Source organism: Lactuca serriola, chromosome 1 (assembly GCF_051521515.1).
Source record: "Lactuca serriola cultivar US96UC23 chromosome 1, Lser_US96UC23_V15, whole genome shotgun sequence".
NCBI lineage: Eukaryota > Viridiplantae > Streptophyta > Magnoliopsida > Asterales > Asteraceae > Lactuca > Lactuca serriola.
The window spans coordinates 92892150-92908811 of record NC_136408.1 but is presented as its reverse complement, the minus strand read 5'-3'; the positions used below and the strand labels follow the sequence as shown (position 1 = coordinate 92908811).

General features: G+C 35.6%; 2 protein-coding genes across 2 annotated transcripts; one reads left to right on the top strand and one right to left on the bottom strand.

The window, feature by feature from the left end:
- The first annotated feature begins 5495 nt into the window (after positions 1-5495).
- GB1 (GTP-binding protein 1) lies at positions 5496-8796 on the top strand. Its single transcript, XM_079033158.1, has 7 exons — positions 5496-5651; positions 6700-6898; positions 7009-7149; positions 7321-7429; positions 7535-7596; positions 8227-8330; positions 8437-8796. The coding sequence occupies exons 2-7, from the start codon at positions 6806-6808 to the stop codon at positions 8543-8545; spliced, it is 618 nt and encodes a 205-aa protein (XP_078889284.1). The 5' UTR covers positions 5496-5651; positions 6700-6805; the 3' UTR covers positions 8546-8796.
- Positions 8797-11249: 2453 nt separating this feature from the next.
- Positions 11250-15912, bottom strand: LOC145095237 (ubiquitin carboxyl-terminal hydrolase 2-like). Its single transcript, XM_079033153.1, has 3 exons — positions 15750-15912; positions 12388-15011; positions 11250-11697 (listed from the first exon to the last, which is right to left on the bottom strand). The coding sequence occupies exons 2-3, from the start codon at positions 15003-15005 to the stop codon at positions 11493-11495; spliced, it is 2823 nt and encodes a 940-aa protein (XP_078889279.1). The 5' UTR covers positions 15006-15011; positions 15750-15912; the 3' UTR covers positions 11250-11492.
- Between the last annotated feature and the right edge of the window lie 750 nt (positions 15913-16662).

The window sequence follows — 16662 nt, the reverse complement described above, 5'->3', positions numbered from 1 at the left end:
AGGTGCACCCGAATCCCTCAAACCAAGGCTCTGATACCAATTGTAACAACACAAATTTCCAAACAATTTTTTTCATTTAAAAAAAAAATAGTATTTCCATTCAAAACAAGGCATAAATAGTTTAAGTGTCATGTCAAATACAACTGTCTAAATCCCAAGATCATAAAAACATCCTTCAGTGTGTATCGATCACGCCGGCGCCTTCCCACGGTCCTCGCTAGTACCTGAAACACATACATAACAACTGTAAGCATAAATGCTTAATGAGTTCCCCAATATACAACTTACGCACATACGCCTTTCCAGGCCCTGACCTTCCGGTCCATGTGTCTCAGGGGACTTCCGTCCCTGCTGGGTAAACCTTCCGGTCCTACCCACGCCGACCTTCCGGTCCATCACACAACATATTGCCTTCCGGCCCATAACATATTGCCTTCCGGCCCATAATATAATCGCCTTCCGGCCCATGACATACATAGCACATATAACAAATAACTTACCACATATAGCATACATATCACATATCATATCCGACCTTCCGGTCATACAGTCAAACCCTTCCGGGTACAGTATAGTGAGAAGACTCACCTCGTGAATGCTGAAAGCTAGCAAATCCTGAAATCACTCGTGCACAATCCGACGAGCTACAACCTCCCTATAACATCACATATCTCTCATTAACACTTATATCTTCTAAGCGTGACTATCCCTAAGAAGTCAGACTTAGGTCAACTCTGGTCAACGGTCAACGGTTAACTCGACCAGACTCGGCGAGTGCCATGGAGACTCGGCGAGTCTAGACGTCCTCCAACTCTCTGAGATTCCCTATCTACTCGTCGAGTATCCTCCTTGACCCGACGAGTTACTCCTGGAAGAATCGCGGGGCCACCCCGACTCAACTCGCCGAGTTTGAAGAACAACTCGACGAGTCCCAGTTAATCTTCAAGCTACTCGCCGAGTCTGTTCATCGAACTCGGCGAGTCCATGCCATGCAACCGTTCGAACTGCATCCTAAGGTCAGAACTGCTTCGACCATTCCTAGGTCTGGCCTTCCTAGGCTGATCCATCACGTAAAGTCCTCATTTCAGTGCTCATGATACACCATATGATTCATAATTTACATTTTGACCTAAGGCATAAGGATTCCAATCCAAAACCTTCATCAATTCCTGAAATGCACAGACATGGGACATTCTGGACCTCCAAAGGTCCCAATACAGGGTTACAATCGTTTGGGGAACTAGGGTAACATTCAATCCAGTCACAAAAGGGTTCCATAAACCCTAATTCCATAAACACATCAACATAGCAGAGTATACTCGAATTCTTACCTGGATAATGTACCCTCTGTGTCCCCAATCCTCAGAACGTGACTCCCTTGCTGCTCCTTTAGCCAATTCCCTTCTCTTCCTTGCACAACCACTCTTCTATAATCAACAATGGCCTATAATCCTTGCTCCAGATGCACACAATCGATTTAGGGTTCTTCTCAGAAGGCTAAAATGAACAATGACAGCCAATGAGTCCCTTTTATACGTCCCAAACCTGAACGGTTAGGGTTTTCGCTAAACAGCGCCGACTCGCCGAGTCCATATCTGGACTCGTCGAGTCCAGTCGCGAACCCGCGACCAGGTTTGCGGTCCTACTCGGCGAGTCTAGGCTCCAACTCGCCGAGTCCCCTCTTAAAACACCCCAAAAACATAATTTAACAATACCTGAGATTCCGGGCTGTTACACATGCTTATCACGTAAAGTTGCAAACTTTACGTGCATGCAAGGCTCTAATGAATCATAATGCCAAATCCAAGCTTGAAATGGGGTTTTACACTTAAGGAGGGGTTCATACTTGCCAAAGTTGATAACTTTATAGACTTACAAATCAAAGAGAGATCAGATCTAAAGTTACAACTTCAGATCTGAGCTCATACCCAAGAAATATTAACGCGCAACCGAAAACCTTGAAAAAGTTTTCAAATTTATTTTCATAAATCGTCTTTATATGTGTAATCGTCCATGAATTCTTCTTCTCCAAGTTGTAACAATATAAAGGTAGTCTTTGAAAGCTTTCTTCAAAGGTCCTTCTCAATAGATTTAGATCATACATTTTAGCACTCCATGCTTGCCAATATGAAATATGTACACTAAGACGGTCATTTAAAGTTCGTTGTATCTTTTTCCCCCACAACATATTACATGTACTATCAGGTAATATGCCTTTCAAGAAGTGAGCTAGTACCTTTTTGTTGGCTTGTCGGTGATGGCGACGTAGTTGTGTGTTTGAGCAAGTGTATCTCTCTGATAGTTTAACTACTTAAAATGTATCAGTAGTGTTATGTTTTGTTGCCCGTATCTGCCAGTCACAATTATCCATAAAGCAAACAACTTCAAACATGTCTTTTGTGGACTTTTTCACTTTATATTAGAAGTCTTCAGTAACACTTTTGAATCCTAAATTAAGCTTAAGTTCTTATTTGCTTTTGAAGAGTAGATATAACTTCACATAAGAAGTATAATTGTGGGTTGTGGTACCTTTACGTTTTTTTTGAGATAATTTGGGAAATGGTAAAGGTTCAGGCATACCCCAGTGGGTGGTTTGTGTTTCGGGGTTGTAAGGGCTCAGTTTTCTCCTCTTCACCTTCAGTATCTTCCCCATAAAATTTAGTGTTACTTTGAAAATGTTCAACTAGCTCTCCATGTGGAATTATATTACCATCATCAACCAACATCATTAGTTTTTCCTCTTATTTGTAGATTCATCAACATCAACTGTAAGAGAAGCATCGACAACAATCTTTCCTTTATACATATAATCACCACCATCTATAGTGCCATTGTAAGTAGAAACATGTTTGGTTGTCATAGGTTATAAATTACAACTTTGCTTACTTCCAGCACCAGAATACCTATTTCCACCAGAACGCTTTTCCCCGACAAATCAAAAATACCACTTTCCATAACATTATTAACAAAAAAAAAATTGTATTGTGTTGTGACGCATACTACTAACAAAACTAAGAAAATATATTGTTAGTGTGTAATGTAACAACCCAAAATTTTGAAGGAAAATTTTCATTTTTAATTAATCAAAACATTTCCATAAACCATGAAATCCCAGAACAATTGTTTTCTAATCCACATCCATTACAACTTTATTTAAAAACATCAGGGTGTCCCATAAGATGTCGATGAGAGAGTGCACGTTGCACCATCAAGCCTTGCCCTTGCCCTTGGCCTCAGATGTACCTGAAATAAATCCACAAACTGTAAGCTAATGTTTAGTGAGTTCCCCAGAGCATAGCGCACATACAATCCACATATCACATATAACATTAGCCAGAAAGCTAGATATACCACATAATCCATGCAAACAACATATACGGATGCCCTGGAAACCCTCCAGGGTCTTACTCCGGGTGCCTCGGGAACCCCCCCCCCCTGAGGTCTTAGCCCAAGGATGCCCTGGAAACCCTCCAGGGTCTTACTCCGGGTGCCTCGGGAACCCTCGAGTTCTTAGCCCATGTGTCTCGGGAACCCCCCGAGGTCTTTACTGAGGATGCCTCGGAAACCCTCCAAGTTCTTACACCTAGGTGCCTCGGGAACCCCCCGAGGTCTTTCATGCAAGTGTCATAAATGACTAGCATCAGATATGGTGAGGCCTTGGTGCCTTAGACCCATTGGTATGGTGAGGAGACTCGCCTCTCTCGAATGCTGAACTGACAAGCTAGAATCAGATATGTCCCACGTGCTGCTCCAACTCAACTGCCTAAAACCATCATAAGACAAATTTGTCATAATCCCAAAATTACCCTCAAAGTCTACCCTGGTCAACCTTGGTCAAAGTCGAAGTCAACAGTCCATGTTGACCTCAACTCGTCGAGTGCATCTAGCCACTCGTTGAGTTCCTACCGAGTCAAGAAGACCTGATCAAACCCTAGCCAACTTGCCGAGTTCGCTTGATATCCAAAAGGCGGGGAAACCCAACCCGACTCGTCGAGTTCCTAGGGCAACTCGTCAAGTTCCCTTTCTGTTTGCTTCTTGTGATGATACACCGAATGCAGGGACTCAGAGCTTAGATCTGAAGCCCTAAGGTGTCTAGAAGGATAAAGTTTCCAACTTTACCTTCTGGAACCGTTCCAAATGCTCTAAGGCCCTTGCCAAAGGTTCGAAAGCTCCAAAGCTTTGCCATATAGTCCAAAACTCTAGGGATCTGAAATCCCTCCTTTCCAGAAGAGTTTATAGTCCTCAAAACATTCGAAAGACGGAGGCTTTATGGACATGCATGTCCAATGCATGTCTCTAGGTCAAACGGTCAAAAAGAGGGAAATATGCCCTAAAAACCCTTGCATGGTGTCCTTGCTCAACCAAAGGCCAGATCTAGCCCACCTTGGGACCATTTTGCCCTGGAGATTCATAAAGTTGCAAACTTTATGAATCCCATGCATGCAATCAACAAGAAGGATAGGAAATGAAGAGTAAACTCAAGATCTTTCCATATTCTATGATAAAAATCGAGTCTTGAAGACTTACAACAGTCCACAAGATGGTCAAGCTCAAGAGTGAGGGCTTGGTTTGCTGGATCTTCTCACTATCTCCTTCTTTTTAAGCTTTAAAGTCACACTAGCTCACAAAATGAAAGAGAATGGGGATTAGGGTTAGCACAGACATTCTTAGGGTTTGGGAGGTTGATGTAAGGTCATCCTTAAGGCTCTTAAGGAGATTATATAGGGTGTAAACCCTAAATTTAGGGTTTTATCTTTACAACGCCTACTCGTCGAGTCGACCTTCCAACTCATCGAGTAAGGTGTAGATCTCGCGTCCTTGAAATGCCCTCTACTCGACGAGTTGGACTCCCAACTTGCCGAGTCCACACACCACAATCCTAGATCTTAATTGAATTAAGTACTACCTGGAACAGATGTTACATGTAACCTGAACTTGGAAACAACCAACGTAATGAACTTAATGGAGTTGATATCATTGTTTATATCTACACAAAAACATGTGTAGTCTGGAGCAATATATTGCATAGATCCCTCGATATACTTCATTGCCCTCCACTAGAAACTGACACTTGAAAAAATCGTGTATACATACTCATTCTGTAACGTATAAGGAAAGTATCAAACACACAAATGTATTGCATATATGGAACAAAAACACACAAATACCCTGATTTTACCTCTTCAGAACAGCACTCCGGAATGTACGAGCATTCCGAACAATAGTCTGAAATACACTTTTTCAGTCCGGAAAGTACGGGATGTTAGATTCTGGACGCAATTCCTACCAACCACCACCAACTTCGGAACGAAAATAAATACTCTAGAATATCGTATTTCGGAAGATGGTCATATCTTAAATAAATAAATAATAATAATAATAGTAATAATAAGGTGGTTATTTTTGTTAACCAACTCATTTATAAGAATTAGATTTCTCAATTTGGCTGGTTTTTTGTTTAATTCAAGTTATTATTATTGTTATTATTTTTGGGAAAAAAAAAATAGTAGATTGGTAAATGCAACTGTGTGGGAAATTGGGCGAAAATCGAAATCCACACTTGACAATTAACATCCACCGACGACGACGACGAGTGCCAGAGCTGCAATTCTTCTCGTCCTCCGGCTCACCTATTCGTTGCATTCTCCGAGGTAACTCTGAAATTTTCAACCGCGGTTCCGATTTGTTGTTTTAGAACCTAACCGTTCCAGTATTTTTTGCGATTTTCTCGATCATGTCGTTTGGTTTTTTGATTTTTCGCGTATTTAATGTGGATTGTTCGGTAAACTTGTTAATTTCGATGTTGATCGTGTTTTGTTTGACCGAATGGACAGTATGATATGTGATCTGACCGAACTGTATACTTACTTTTGTATCTCATTGGTTTAGAGTAAGAGATCGCGGCGAAGTGCCTTGAATTTTTGTGAATATTCAGTTGGATCATATGATAAATAGAATTTTAGATCTATGAGATTTATTACCAGATAAAATCTTGGTTGGATGATTCTCACAGCGTTCCATGTTTTAGTCAATTTCTCTTGCAATTAAAGCAAAATAGCTTGCTTCAAACAATTTGATGTGAAACCTAGTATATTCACATGCTAAATTCTATTCGGTTTTCTTATAATCTAACAGATATATCTCTCCTTTTGTTGCTTGATATGAAGTTCAATTTGATTTGAGTTATCCTTTTCTCATTATGGTTTAACATTGCTGTCAATTTTAAAGTTGGAAGTAGTTCTTAGACCTTAAAAGACAAATTTTACCTCTTTTGGGAATGAAAAGTTGCATTATTTTGATATTTTGGCACTACTAGTACTATGATTGAATCTGTATGCATCACAGCTTCCTGCTGCTTCTGCTTGATGTGGCTGTAGTTTTTTCTCACTGAAAAGATAATTCAGACCTCAGCTCTTCAGTCTTCACTAATAAATAGTAATGAGCTGTAACAAGCTCATGTCATGAAGTAATTTAACTCAATTTACATGGTATTCATAACTCATAAAATAATAGTAATACATAGTCCTATATATACATGGCTGATTCACCATGAAATGCTGAAACCATAACCAGAAGACTACATAGGTTGTTGGAGCTGAAATTAGTGTGTTCTATAATTTGTATTTGATTTCAATATTTTTTGTTGAGCATATCCATTTGCCATAGATCTTGATATCCAGATTCCCTTTTGTTTTCCAGATGCTGATATGCAGACTTTGAATTAGGAAAAAAAGAAGTCCAATTTCTCCTTTTTTTTTAAAGTGGAGAAGAGCTAAGCAAGAGAAATAAAAAGAAAGATAAAGAGATGTTTTCATTGTTTTATGGACTTTGGAAATATCTGGTCAGTAAGACAGAGTTTCATGTATTGATTCTTGGAATTGACAAGGCTGGAAAAACAGTAATCTTTTCTCTACTTCTTCATTCTTGCATGCTTTTATGGAATTTGTGCATTTTGTTTGTAGTAAAAGAAGCCTATTTAGACATGAGCAATACTTTCTTTATGTGTAGACCTTACTGGAGAAATTGAAGACACAATATTCAAGCTTAGAAGGCCTTCCCCCTGATCGAATTGTTCCTACTGTTGGACTCAATATTGGTCGAATAGAAACTTCAAATACAAAACTTGTGTTTTGGGATCTTGGAGGTCAGGTATTTACAATCAATCCTTACTCATGATGTAATAATAGTAGGTGCCTTTTATCTTATACCTTCTAAATTTCCCAACTTTTCTTATGATCTTATCTTAAAAAGTAGCATAATAATGTTATTTTGTTCCCATGAATTTTCTATTTTGTCACTGATGCATGAGTATCTATACAGTCTGGTCTTCGTTCAATTTGGGAGAAATATTATGAGGAAGCACATGCTGTTATCTTTGTAGTTGATGCTTCTTGTCCATCACGTTTTGAAGATTCCAAATCTGCCCTTGGTAAATAATCTTTGTTTTATATTAGATGTTGCCCTTTTGTGGTAAATTTATGACATGAAGCTATTTAACATATGCTGATTGTGATTTGAAATTTGTTGATTTCAGAAAAGGTGCTTAGGCATGAGGATCTGCAAGGTGCTCCTCTTCTAATACTAGCCAACAAGCAGGTACCCCTCCAATACATTTACTATTTTGACCCTTATTTTAGAAACTGCTAACAAAGACATTGATATTAATAAAAGGGTTATTGTCACTATATAACAAGTAACTGTTGCCAAATTACATGTAAGTCCCTAATCATTTAATTGTACTCAATAGGTCCCTGAAGTATTTATTTTTTTGTAAATTGTAAGTGTAGAAACTTAATCAGTTTGAAGGGGTAAATAAGGTAACATTGTCTATGTGGCATCCTACCAGGTCAAATTGATTAGACAAAAAAAAAAGTTAAATGGGCTATAGAGTACGTTTAAAAGATTAGGGACTTAAAGTGAAAATATTGGAAGTTTAAGGCGTGTTTGGTTTGCAAAATCCAATGGAATTAGAATTTGAGATTCCATTCCATGGAGAGAATTGAATTCTATAGGAGTCCTTCAAATTCCATGTTTGATGGAGTGTGGAAGGGATTCAATTCCATTTTCCCTTTTGTTTATAAACAGACAAAGCAACCTCTCATTATATGTTATAGAGTAAATTACATTTTTGGTCCCTGAGTATAGCTAATGTTTGCAATTTTTGGTCCTTGTTTGAGCTTTTATATTGAAAAGCGGATAGTTTATTATAAAACCGATTAATTGCAGGATCTTGCTGATGCTGTATCAGCAGAAGAACTTGCTCAGTATTTGGACCTTAAGAAATTAGATGAAAGAGCTTATACATTTGAAGCTGTTTCAGGGTACGATGGGTAAGTCTATATTTATCTTTTATATATAAAAATTTGTTGTTATTAATTATGAATTTATGGAATTAGAATAAACATATTTATTTTTATTTTAAAATTTATATTGTAGGACTGGAATAACGGAAACTGTGAACTGGCTAGTAGATGTTATGGAAAGAAGCAAGCGGACTGAAATGTTGAGAGTTCGTGCAGGTGTTGCAAATAGCAGTGGCGCTTAGAAGACAAATTATATACTTCATCTTCATCTCATCTCTCCTAGATGAGTTACCTTTTTAACTTCAAAATTCATGAGAATTATTTATTTTGTGTAAAAAAAAAAGTAATAACTAAACTATGTTAGTATAGTGATATTTTGGAAGAAAAAAAAAATAACTAGATGCTATTTTATTCTAAAAGTTAATAGGTTTGAATCTTTGAGCTCCAAGCAAATGACGTTTATCATGAATCAAATTTGCAATTGAAAACTCCATGTCATAAAACTATGTTATTTAAATGATAAAATAATGATGCAAATGGGGATTCGTCCTTTGAAATTTGAATAACCACCAGTTATCTCAACTCAGATAAAACCTTCTCCATCGTCCCTCCACTACAAAGAAGTACTATAATGTTACTGTTTCGTAAATTTATTATGGATTTAAATAAATTAAACATAAAGATGGAAAAACGATAGAAAAGTTGTCATTTGATTCCAATAAAACTTAGCATATATGACAAAGACCACTTGGCGGAATTAATGTATTTTGCGAAATATTTGTGATAAAAATTGCCTAGAAAGCTTGTAAATAGCATATTTGTATAATATCACAAACCTATCATTTATAACAACAAAGAACATTGTGGTAGCGACATGCATTTATGTACACTTAACGACATGCATTTAGTTATGCATGGGGAAAAAGTTGGCATGAAGAATAATTAAAAAAAAAATATGATTTCATAAATGCACAATTTATTTTTTGTAAATTACAAATCATTTTGTATTCGCAAATTACATGATCATTTTGTAATGCATGTTAAGGTTTTTTAAACATCCAAATAGTTAATTGTCTGATTTTATAACTTCAATCAATGATTACAATGGGCAGCCGATGCCAAACAAGTGGCTAAAGTAGTAAAATAGTGCTACTATCCATACTTTTCAACACTAGTTGTATCTGGCTCCTTTCCCCAATTGGGGTTCCATGAAATCATTTTTTCACATCCATCAGGGAAGAAAAGAGAGTGGGAGGCCAAAGAAACTTAATTCTGTTCTCTCTTCAGTGAAGTTTCCTAGTAGGCAGAGCCTCCCACGTCATGTCACCACAACAATCCAAGAGGACACCACAACAACCCAAGAGGACAGTGCGGTGTTCATGCATTATAACCTACACCACATCAACCTTATGTTTGTTCTGTAATGACCATACTGGATGACCTTATTGCATCCTCTTGATTTGCTTTTTGTCTTTTTGTATTATTATTATTTAAGTATATTTAATTTTACTTATAACCTTTTTGCTCTTTTTTTTATCAAAAAATGGATTATTTTTTTTTCCGTTTACACTCAAAATTAGTCAAAACTTTTCAAATTTGGTTTGCTGAAAGTAATTTTTCAAATATATAAAAAAAATGAAAAATAAGCTTTTAAATATAGATATGAAATATTTAATTATTTGGATGAATGAAGCTTGTCTACTCTCAATTCTTGACGACATGTCTTTTAAAATCAATAATACACCATGTTTACGGCGTAATTTATGAAACACATGAAATGAATCAATTATTTGAGTGGATAAGTCATAAGCCTCTCAATTGTTTGATTATAAAACAAATGTAATGTTCATTTCTCTCAGTTATGAGGAAGATTATACGAGGAGTTATTAGCGTACCATGAAGAATATACCTTGATATATAGCCTATTTCAGCAACACAAGTCATTTTTTGAATTATTGTGAATCTGTTTTTGTAGGAACTAGACAACGACTTATTATGATGGTCATCGGTTTTCTCATTCCAAACAAGTATTGTGTGATCGTTAATTTTCTAAGCAAACAAAGTTCATCGATCGTGCTTCCACTAAGGCTTGGTCCACAAGAGATCCTAACTTATGTAGCTATTGCTATTGTTTTTGTTTATGGTAATCATAATGTAAATGTTGATTTACAAGTAGCATATCCAATGCCTAATTATTTGATATTTATGAAGTAACCACATACTAAATGACTACATTCCACCAAACGCCCTGCAATGATTGTAATATTGCAAAAGTTATTGTATCTGATAGCTATTAATAAAAATAAATTCATATGTTTTAGTAAATTATTTATTTTAACCTTTGTATTAATGAATAATGTCTTTCAAAAAAAAAAAAAAAAACAATAATAATCTAAATAATAACAAAACACAAAAAACAAGACAACAAAAAAATCTCATCCATCAAAGGGTACATCTAGCAATGTTGTGGTACATATAGAATCATCCTCTTATATTTAATGGAACATTATTGTTAGCTAGAAAATGATCAATTTTTCTAACCATTTGAATTTATTTCCCTGTTATAAGCGAACATAAATGCAAACAATCTGCTATTTTAGACAAAACTTGCTAAGTAGGAATTGTTTCCTTTTGCATATGCATTTTCACAATTTACCAAAAATCATGCAATTTTGCAAATGATAATCTGATTATTTGTTACATAAACTTTTTGTAAAAACCATGGCTTGAAATTGAATGTAATGAACTTTCAACAAGCCATTGATGCAATTCGGGCACAAATGAGGTGTAGAGTGCTTTCATTTTTGTTTGTGGGGTCAATTTGATTAAAAATAACCATTAGACTCACATTTCTCGTTTTATAACACCATTTAGAAATTCATGAATCAAACAAGGTATTTGATCTCAAATTGTCTTTGTGAATTGATCCTATTTAACCAAACCTACTTCAAACAACATCATAGATAATAATAACAAAAAATATGGCTGTAAATGAGCCATTAATTCCTCGATATCAAATCAAAAGTTACAAGAAATTAATTTAAAACAGCAATGAAAAATATCGCTCTGTTGTATACTCATGAGACAAAATTTGACAACATCCCATGATTTCCCAAAAAGAATACCGAAAAATCAAAGGATTGAAGTTTTAAAAATAATTAAATAAACAAAATATCAAAAATTTTAAACTCACATTGCTTCATAGAACAAAATGTAGGCCTCACACCGAAGAACTTCCTCCAAAGAAGTCACACGGATATACGCATCGCTGGCATGATACCATACGCAATCACCTCCTTTCACATACGCCACATAATGGCCTCCCCTCATTGACCCTAAATGCTCCACCACTCCCATTAATTTGTATTTGTATGTCTCCTTGTCTTTACAACAACTGTAATCAATCAAAGGGACAATTTGGTCATTTTAACATTCAGTCTTGTCGTGTAATAGAGTTTTAGGCTACGTTTGGCGCGCTAGAGCTAGCTTATTGTTCGAACTTTTTTAAATTGTCATGTTTGGTAAGCCAAAAAATAGCTTATAAGTTAGCTTTTTAAAAAGTTGTTTAGACTACATTTTCAGGAGCTTTTTTTAAATATTCTAAATATACCCCTAATTAGTTATAGAAAACTCATTATAGGAAATATCTTTTTATGTCGTTTTGAATCTTCCAGCTAGTTTTTACCAAGGCTGTGTTTGGAACGTCACAGCTAGCTGATAAGCTTAGCTTATTTTTCAAACTTTTTTAAGTTTTCATGTTTGACAAGCCAAAAATTAGCTTATAAGCTAACTTTTTGAAAAGCTACTTAGACTAGCTTTTTAGGAGCTTTTTTAAAAATTTCCAAATATACCCCTTAATTAATTATAGAAACACATTCTTTTAAATGTCCTTTTATGTCATTTTATATCTTTCAGCTAGTTTTACCAAACACCGTTTTTTATCAACTAACTTTTCAGCTATCAGCTAGCTTTTCAGCTAGTAGCCAAACATAACCCAAATGTCATTTTTTATCAGTTAGCACTTAGCAGCTAATTTTTCAGCTAATACGCCAAACATAGCCTAAGTATAAGAAAAGAAACATACCTAGGGTCCATGTAGGGTTTAAGATCGATTGTATCTCTAAAGCTGACATGGCCGTTTAATTTACTTAAACGCCCCCGAGCATCTTGGCAGAATCTTTTCAGATGAACAGTCAAAACCGGTGGGGCCCGACTGATCAAAATCCTCTTAGACGCATCTCTCGCCACCTTGGCACTCTTGGAATCCACGTCATCATCTTCACTGCTATCTGACTCATGTTTCTTACATTCACCATTGGATTTGTTTACACTGCAAGATTCAGTATCCTGACTCCCGAACCCATTGGGAAGCAAGTGGTCAACGCCTGAATCACATGAAATTCCATTTTTACCCCTGGTTTTGTTCTTTAGTATCGTCCTTTGGTGTTTTGAACATTGTTCACACTGCCACGCGTGTTCGGTTTTTGTTAGAAGCTCAGGGGTAGTGAAGTAAGCCAAACATTTCTCCACTGAAACTGGAGAATTGTTGTCATCAATATCATCAGGATCAGATTCACTGTTGCTTGTAGTCATTAAACCTTTTTTTTCATCTCCATTTGACAAGGGTTTTATATCAAGCTCGGGTTCATCAAACAGACCTCCAAATCCAAACCCATCAACTTCCAAGGGTTCTTTTGTAATTTCATTGCCACCACTTGTTGAAACTTCGTTGTTATTTCCAGAATCTTGAATCACTGATGGGTCTTTGTTATGTGATTCCGTTGTTGAGGTAACTTCAGAGTCTTGGATTTTTATTTGGGCTTCATCTTTCCAAGAAACTACGCTGCTGTTTCCGGAATCTTGGATTCCTGAAGCGTCCGGATTCTGTAATTCCATAGTTGAAGTAACTTCAGATCCTTCAACTTTTAACTGGGGTTTGTCTTTCCAAGAAACATTGTTGTTATTTCTGGAATCTTGGATTCCTGATGTGTCCGCAATATATGATTCCGTAGTTTTAGATTCTTGAACTTTTACATGGGGTTCATCTTTCCCAGAAACTCCATTGTTATCTCCGGAATCTTGAATTCCTGAAAGGTCTTCATTACGAGATTCCGTAGTTGAGACAACTTCAGATTCTTGAACTTTTAAGTAGCCTTCATCTTTCCAACAAACTCCATTGTTATCTCCGGAATCTTGAATTCCTGACGGGTCTTCATTACATGATTCCATAGCTGAGGTAACTTCAGATTCTTGAACTTTTACATGGGATTCGTCTCTCCAAGAAACTTCATTGCTATTCCCGGAATCATGAAGTCCTGACATGTCTTCAATACATGATTCCGAAGTTGGTTCAAGGTAATCCAACCATGATGTTGTTTCCTCTAAAACAACAGACTCAACTTGCCCATTAACACATGGTTCAATAGACTTTGTGGGTCCCGAGTTTTCTTCAATGATTGAAATTTTCATAAAACTTTGGTCTACTTTGGAATCCTTTTCCTTTTTATTCTTTGACCGAAATTTTCCCGTTCTTTTTGGAGGAAGTTTTGTTTTCTTGGATTTAGAAACCAACTGAACCCTTTTAGATGGAGGAGATCTTTTAGTAGGTAAAGGTAATGAGAGATCTAAATATGGCTCATATACTACCGAATTATGCCCACATTCCAAACAACTAACAGTGCTAGAAATTTGTCCTCCAAAAATGGTATCCACAAAAGTAGGAACATGTTCTTGAGTAGCATTACCATTTTGAGAACGTTTTCTTATACCAGATTCCTCATTACACATTCCATCAAGCAAGCATCGAAGCAATTCATGACTATCATGTTGTTGAAATCCTCTAAATTGTGGAGCCTTGACACAAACACACCCAAAAAAGGCTCGTGGATTAATGACATTCTTGCCCCCTGTTGATTGACTAGTTTCAACAAAAAGTTTCTTTAAAGACACCATAAGAGGCCCTAAAGTTCCCTCAAGTCTCAAGAGATAATCCCGCAATTTATCCATTGCTAAAAGATTTTGCAAAACTGAATTGAAGAAACAAGTGTTTCCTAAATTCACTAAACCCCTTACTATGTATCCACCATTTTCAAGGGTATTTACAGAAATTAACTCGGCTGTATCACTATCATCAACATCTTTACGCGTTTCTATCGATTGGGTCTTTAATGCTTTAACAAATTCGGATAATGTGTCTTTTTGTTCTCCATTTTGAACTGGAATAAGTGTATTGCAAATGAAACACCATCTTAAATTAGGGTTTGCAAATTTTATAACTAATGGATGGTGATTTTGTTTTGAATGGCGTGCTGCATGGGTTTGAGGGGTTGTTGGGAACCCAACACCACCACATGAAAAATGACCACATTCCAAGCATACCCATATGGAATTGGAATTGGAATCGGATTTTGAACCATTTCCTTTATTCTTTTTTCCCTTTTTTGTCCTTCTATCGTTCACACTTTCTCTACAATCATCACATTTGTGAGACTCAAGTGATGCTATTTTTAAGGAAAAGTTTTCAAAATTGATGCCCTTTTCATGATGAGGACATGTTTTAGTCTCTTTAATAACAGAAACTCCATTGATGACTGTATCAACGGATGGAATGATGTCTTGTGAAACTGTTTTGGGAGAAAAAGATGGAATCCGTTTGTCCTTTTGAGCACTGCGGGCTGCCTTCTTGTTGACCTTTTTCCCCATTAAAATCTGAAAATGTTTCAGTTGAATAAAAAGGTCAACAATTCTGAATAGCTAAAGATAGCATCGAAAGTACATTGTTAGAGATAAATGGTATTTGCCAACCAATATGATTGAAAGAAGTTTAGAATCATAATGTAATCTGTAAATTCAAAGATTGGAATCGACTGGATGATAGTTTTTTTCCCAAAATCTCTGTATTATGTTATCTTCATACTATTCATATGTGGATGTCCATTTTCTTATAAGTACAAAATCCAAAATGATATAAGCAATGTTGATTATATGCAATTCTGGAATCCATAAAGATAAGTATTATATAATGAAATAAGATAGGCACTTTACATAAAAAGCCTATTTTTCTCCTGAAGAATTAAGATCTGTTCTTAGCATATCTTCAATGTCATCTAATAGGAACAAGTAAATGTTGTAGCTACAGGATATCTTACACAAAAATTATATTAAAATTGAATTAGTACATCATCCATAATCGAAATTCACAACTCCAGTTTGATTATAAATAGTCTCAAAAGCACGATAGATTAATGGCTTAGGGTTTCAAATCAATTAATATGTTCAGATGTAAGTTTCTGATTTGAAACATCCATTAAGAAAACCGATGAAATCGAAACGAACGATAAATACTCCAAAAAAATTCAAATCGTGAACTTCAGAGTAACCAAAAACATGTTATACCAATTGGAAATTAGATGTCCAAAAAGAATAAACAAAAGAAGAGGAACTTACTTGGAAGCCGCTAGAGAAGGAGGCTGAATTTAACGGATCGGCGGCGGGCAACGCCGAGGAGCAGACGCCAGAGCTGTGACTACGGTCTTCAGTCTTCAGTAAAGGGGTGTGGTTCAACAGTTCAAGGGCTTGTGGGGCGAGGGTTTGCCAGTCGTCTCTTTAGTTTTCCCAATTCTGCATTTCTACCAAGTTTTAAAATTAGTAATCCAATTTAATTTTTTATTTAAATAAATATTATTTATGATTATTTTTATTTTATTTATAACTAGAAATTGTTCCTATCACCTTTATGTTTTGGGAGGGTCGTGATCTATAAATTTGCTATTAGGTCGGAATCATTTTTAAATTTTTTTTGAATATATGGAATAAAAAATATACTATTTAAATGAATCATTTTTCGAGGAACGTAATCTGTAAATTTGCTATTAGGTCGGGATTATATTTAAATTTTTTTTAAACATATGGAATAAAAAATATACTATTTAAACATGTGAACCATTTCTTGAAAAAAATATATACATAGACTTTTTTTGTAAATTACAAGAGAGATTTTGTAAATTATTTTCTACATAGAAAAAGTTGTCAACATATAGAAGTATTATTTACTTCTGATCAAAGTCTAAAACTCAAACATATAAAAATACATACCGTCTTTTTCGTAAATTATATGGATAACTTTTACAATTTATTTTTTATATATGACCAAATTTATCAATATATAAGTTTATAGCGGTCAAAATCTAAAATCTAAAAATATATTATTCATACACTCCTAGTTTTTTATTATATATTCTTCGTATTTTTGGTGCATGTAGTTTTTAGTCAAGAAAATAGTAGATTAATTATAGTTTGATCTGTAGACCGTTTTTAACCTATTTTTTTTTTCTTTTAAATATGAAGTAAAAATAAGATA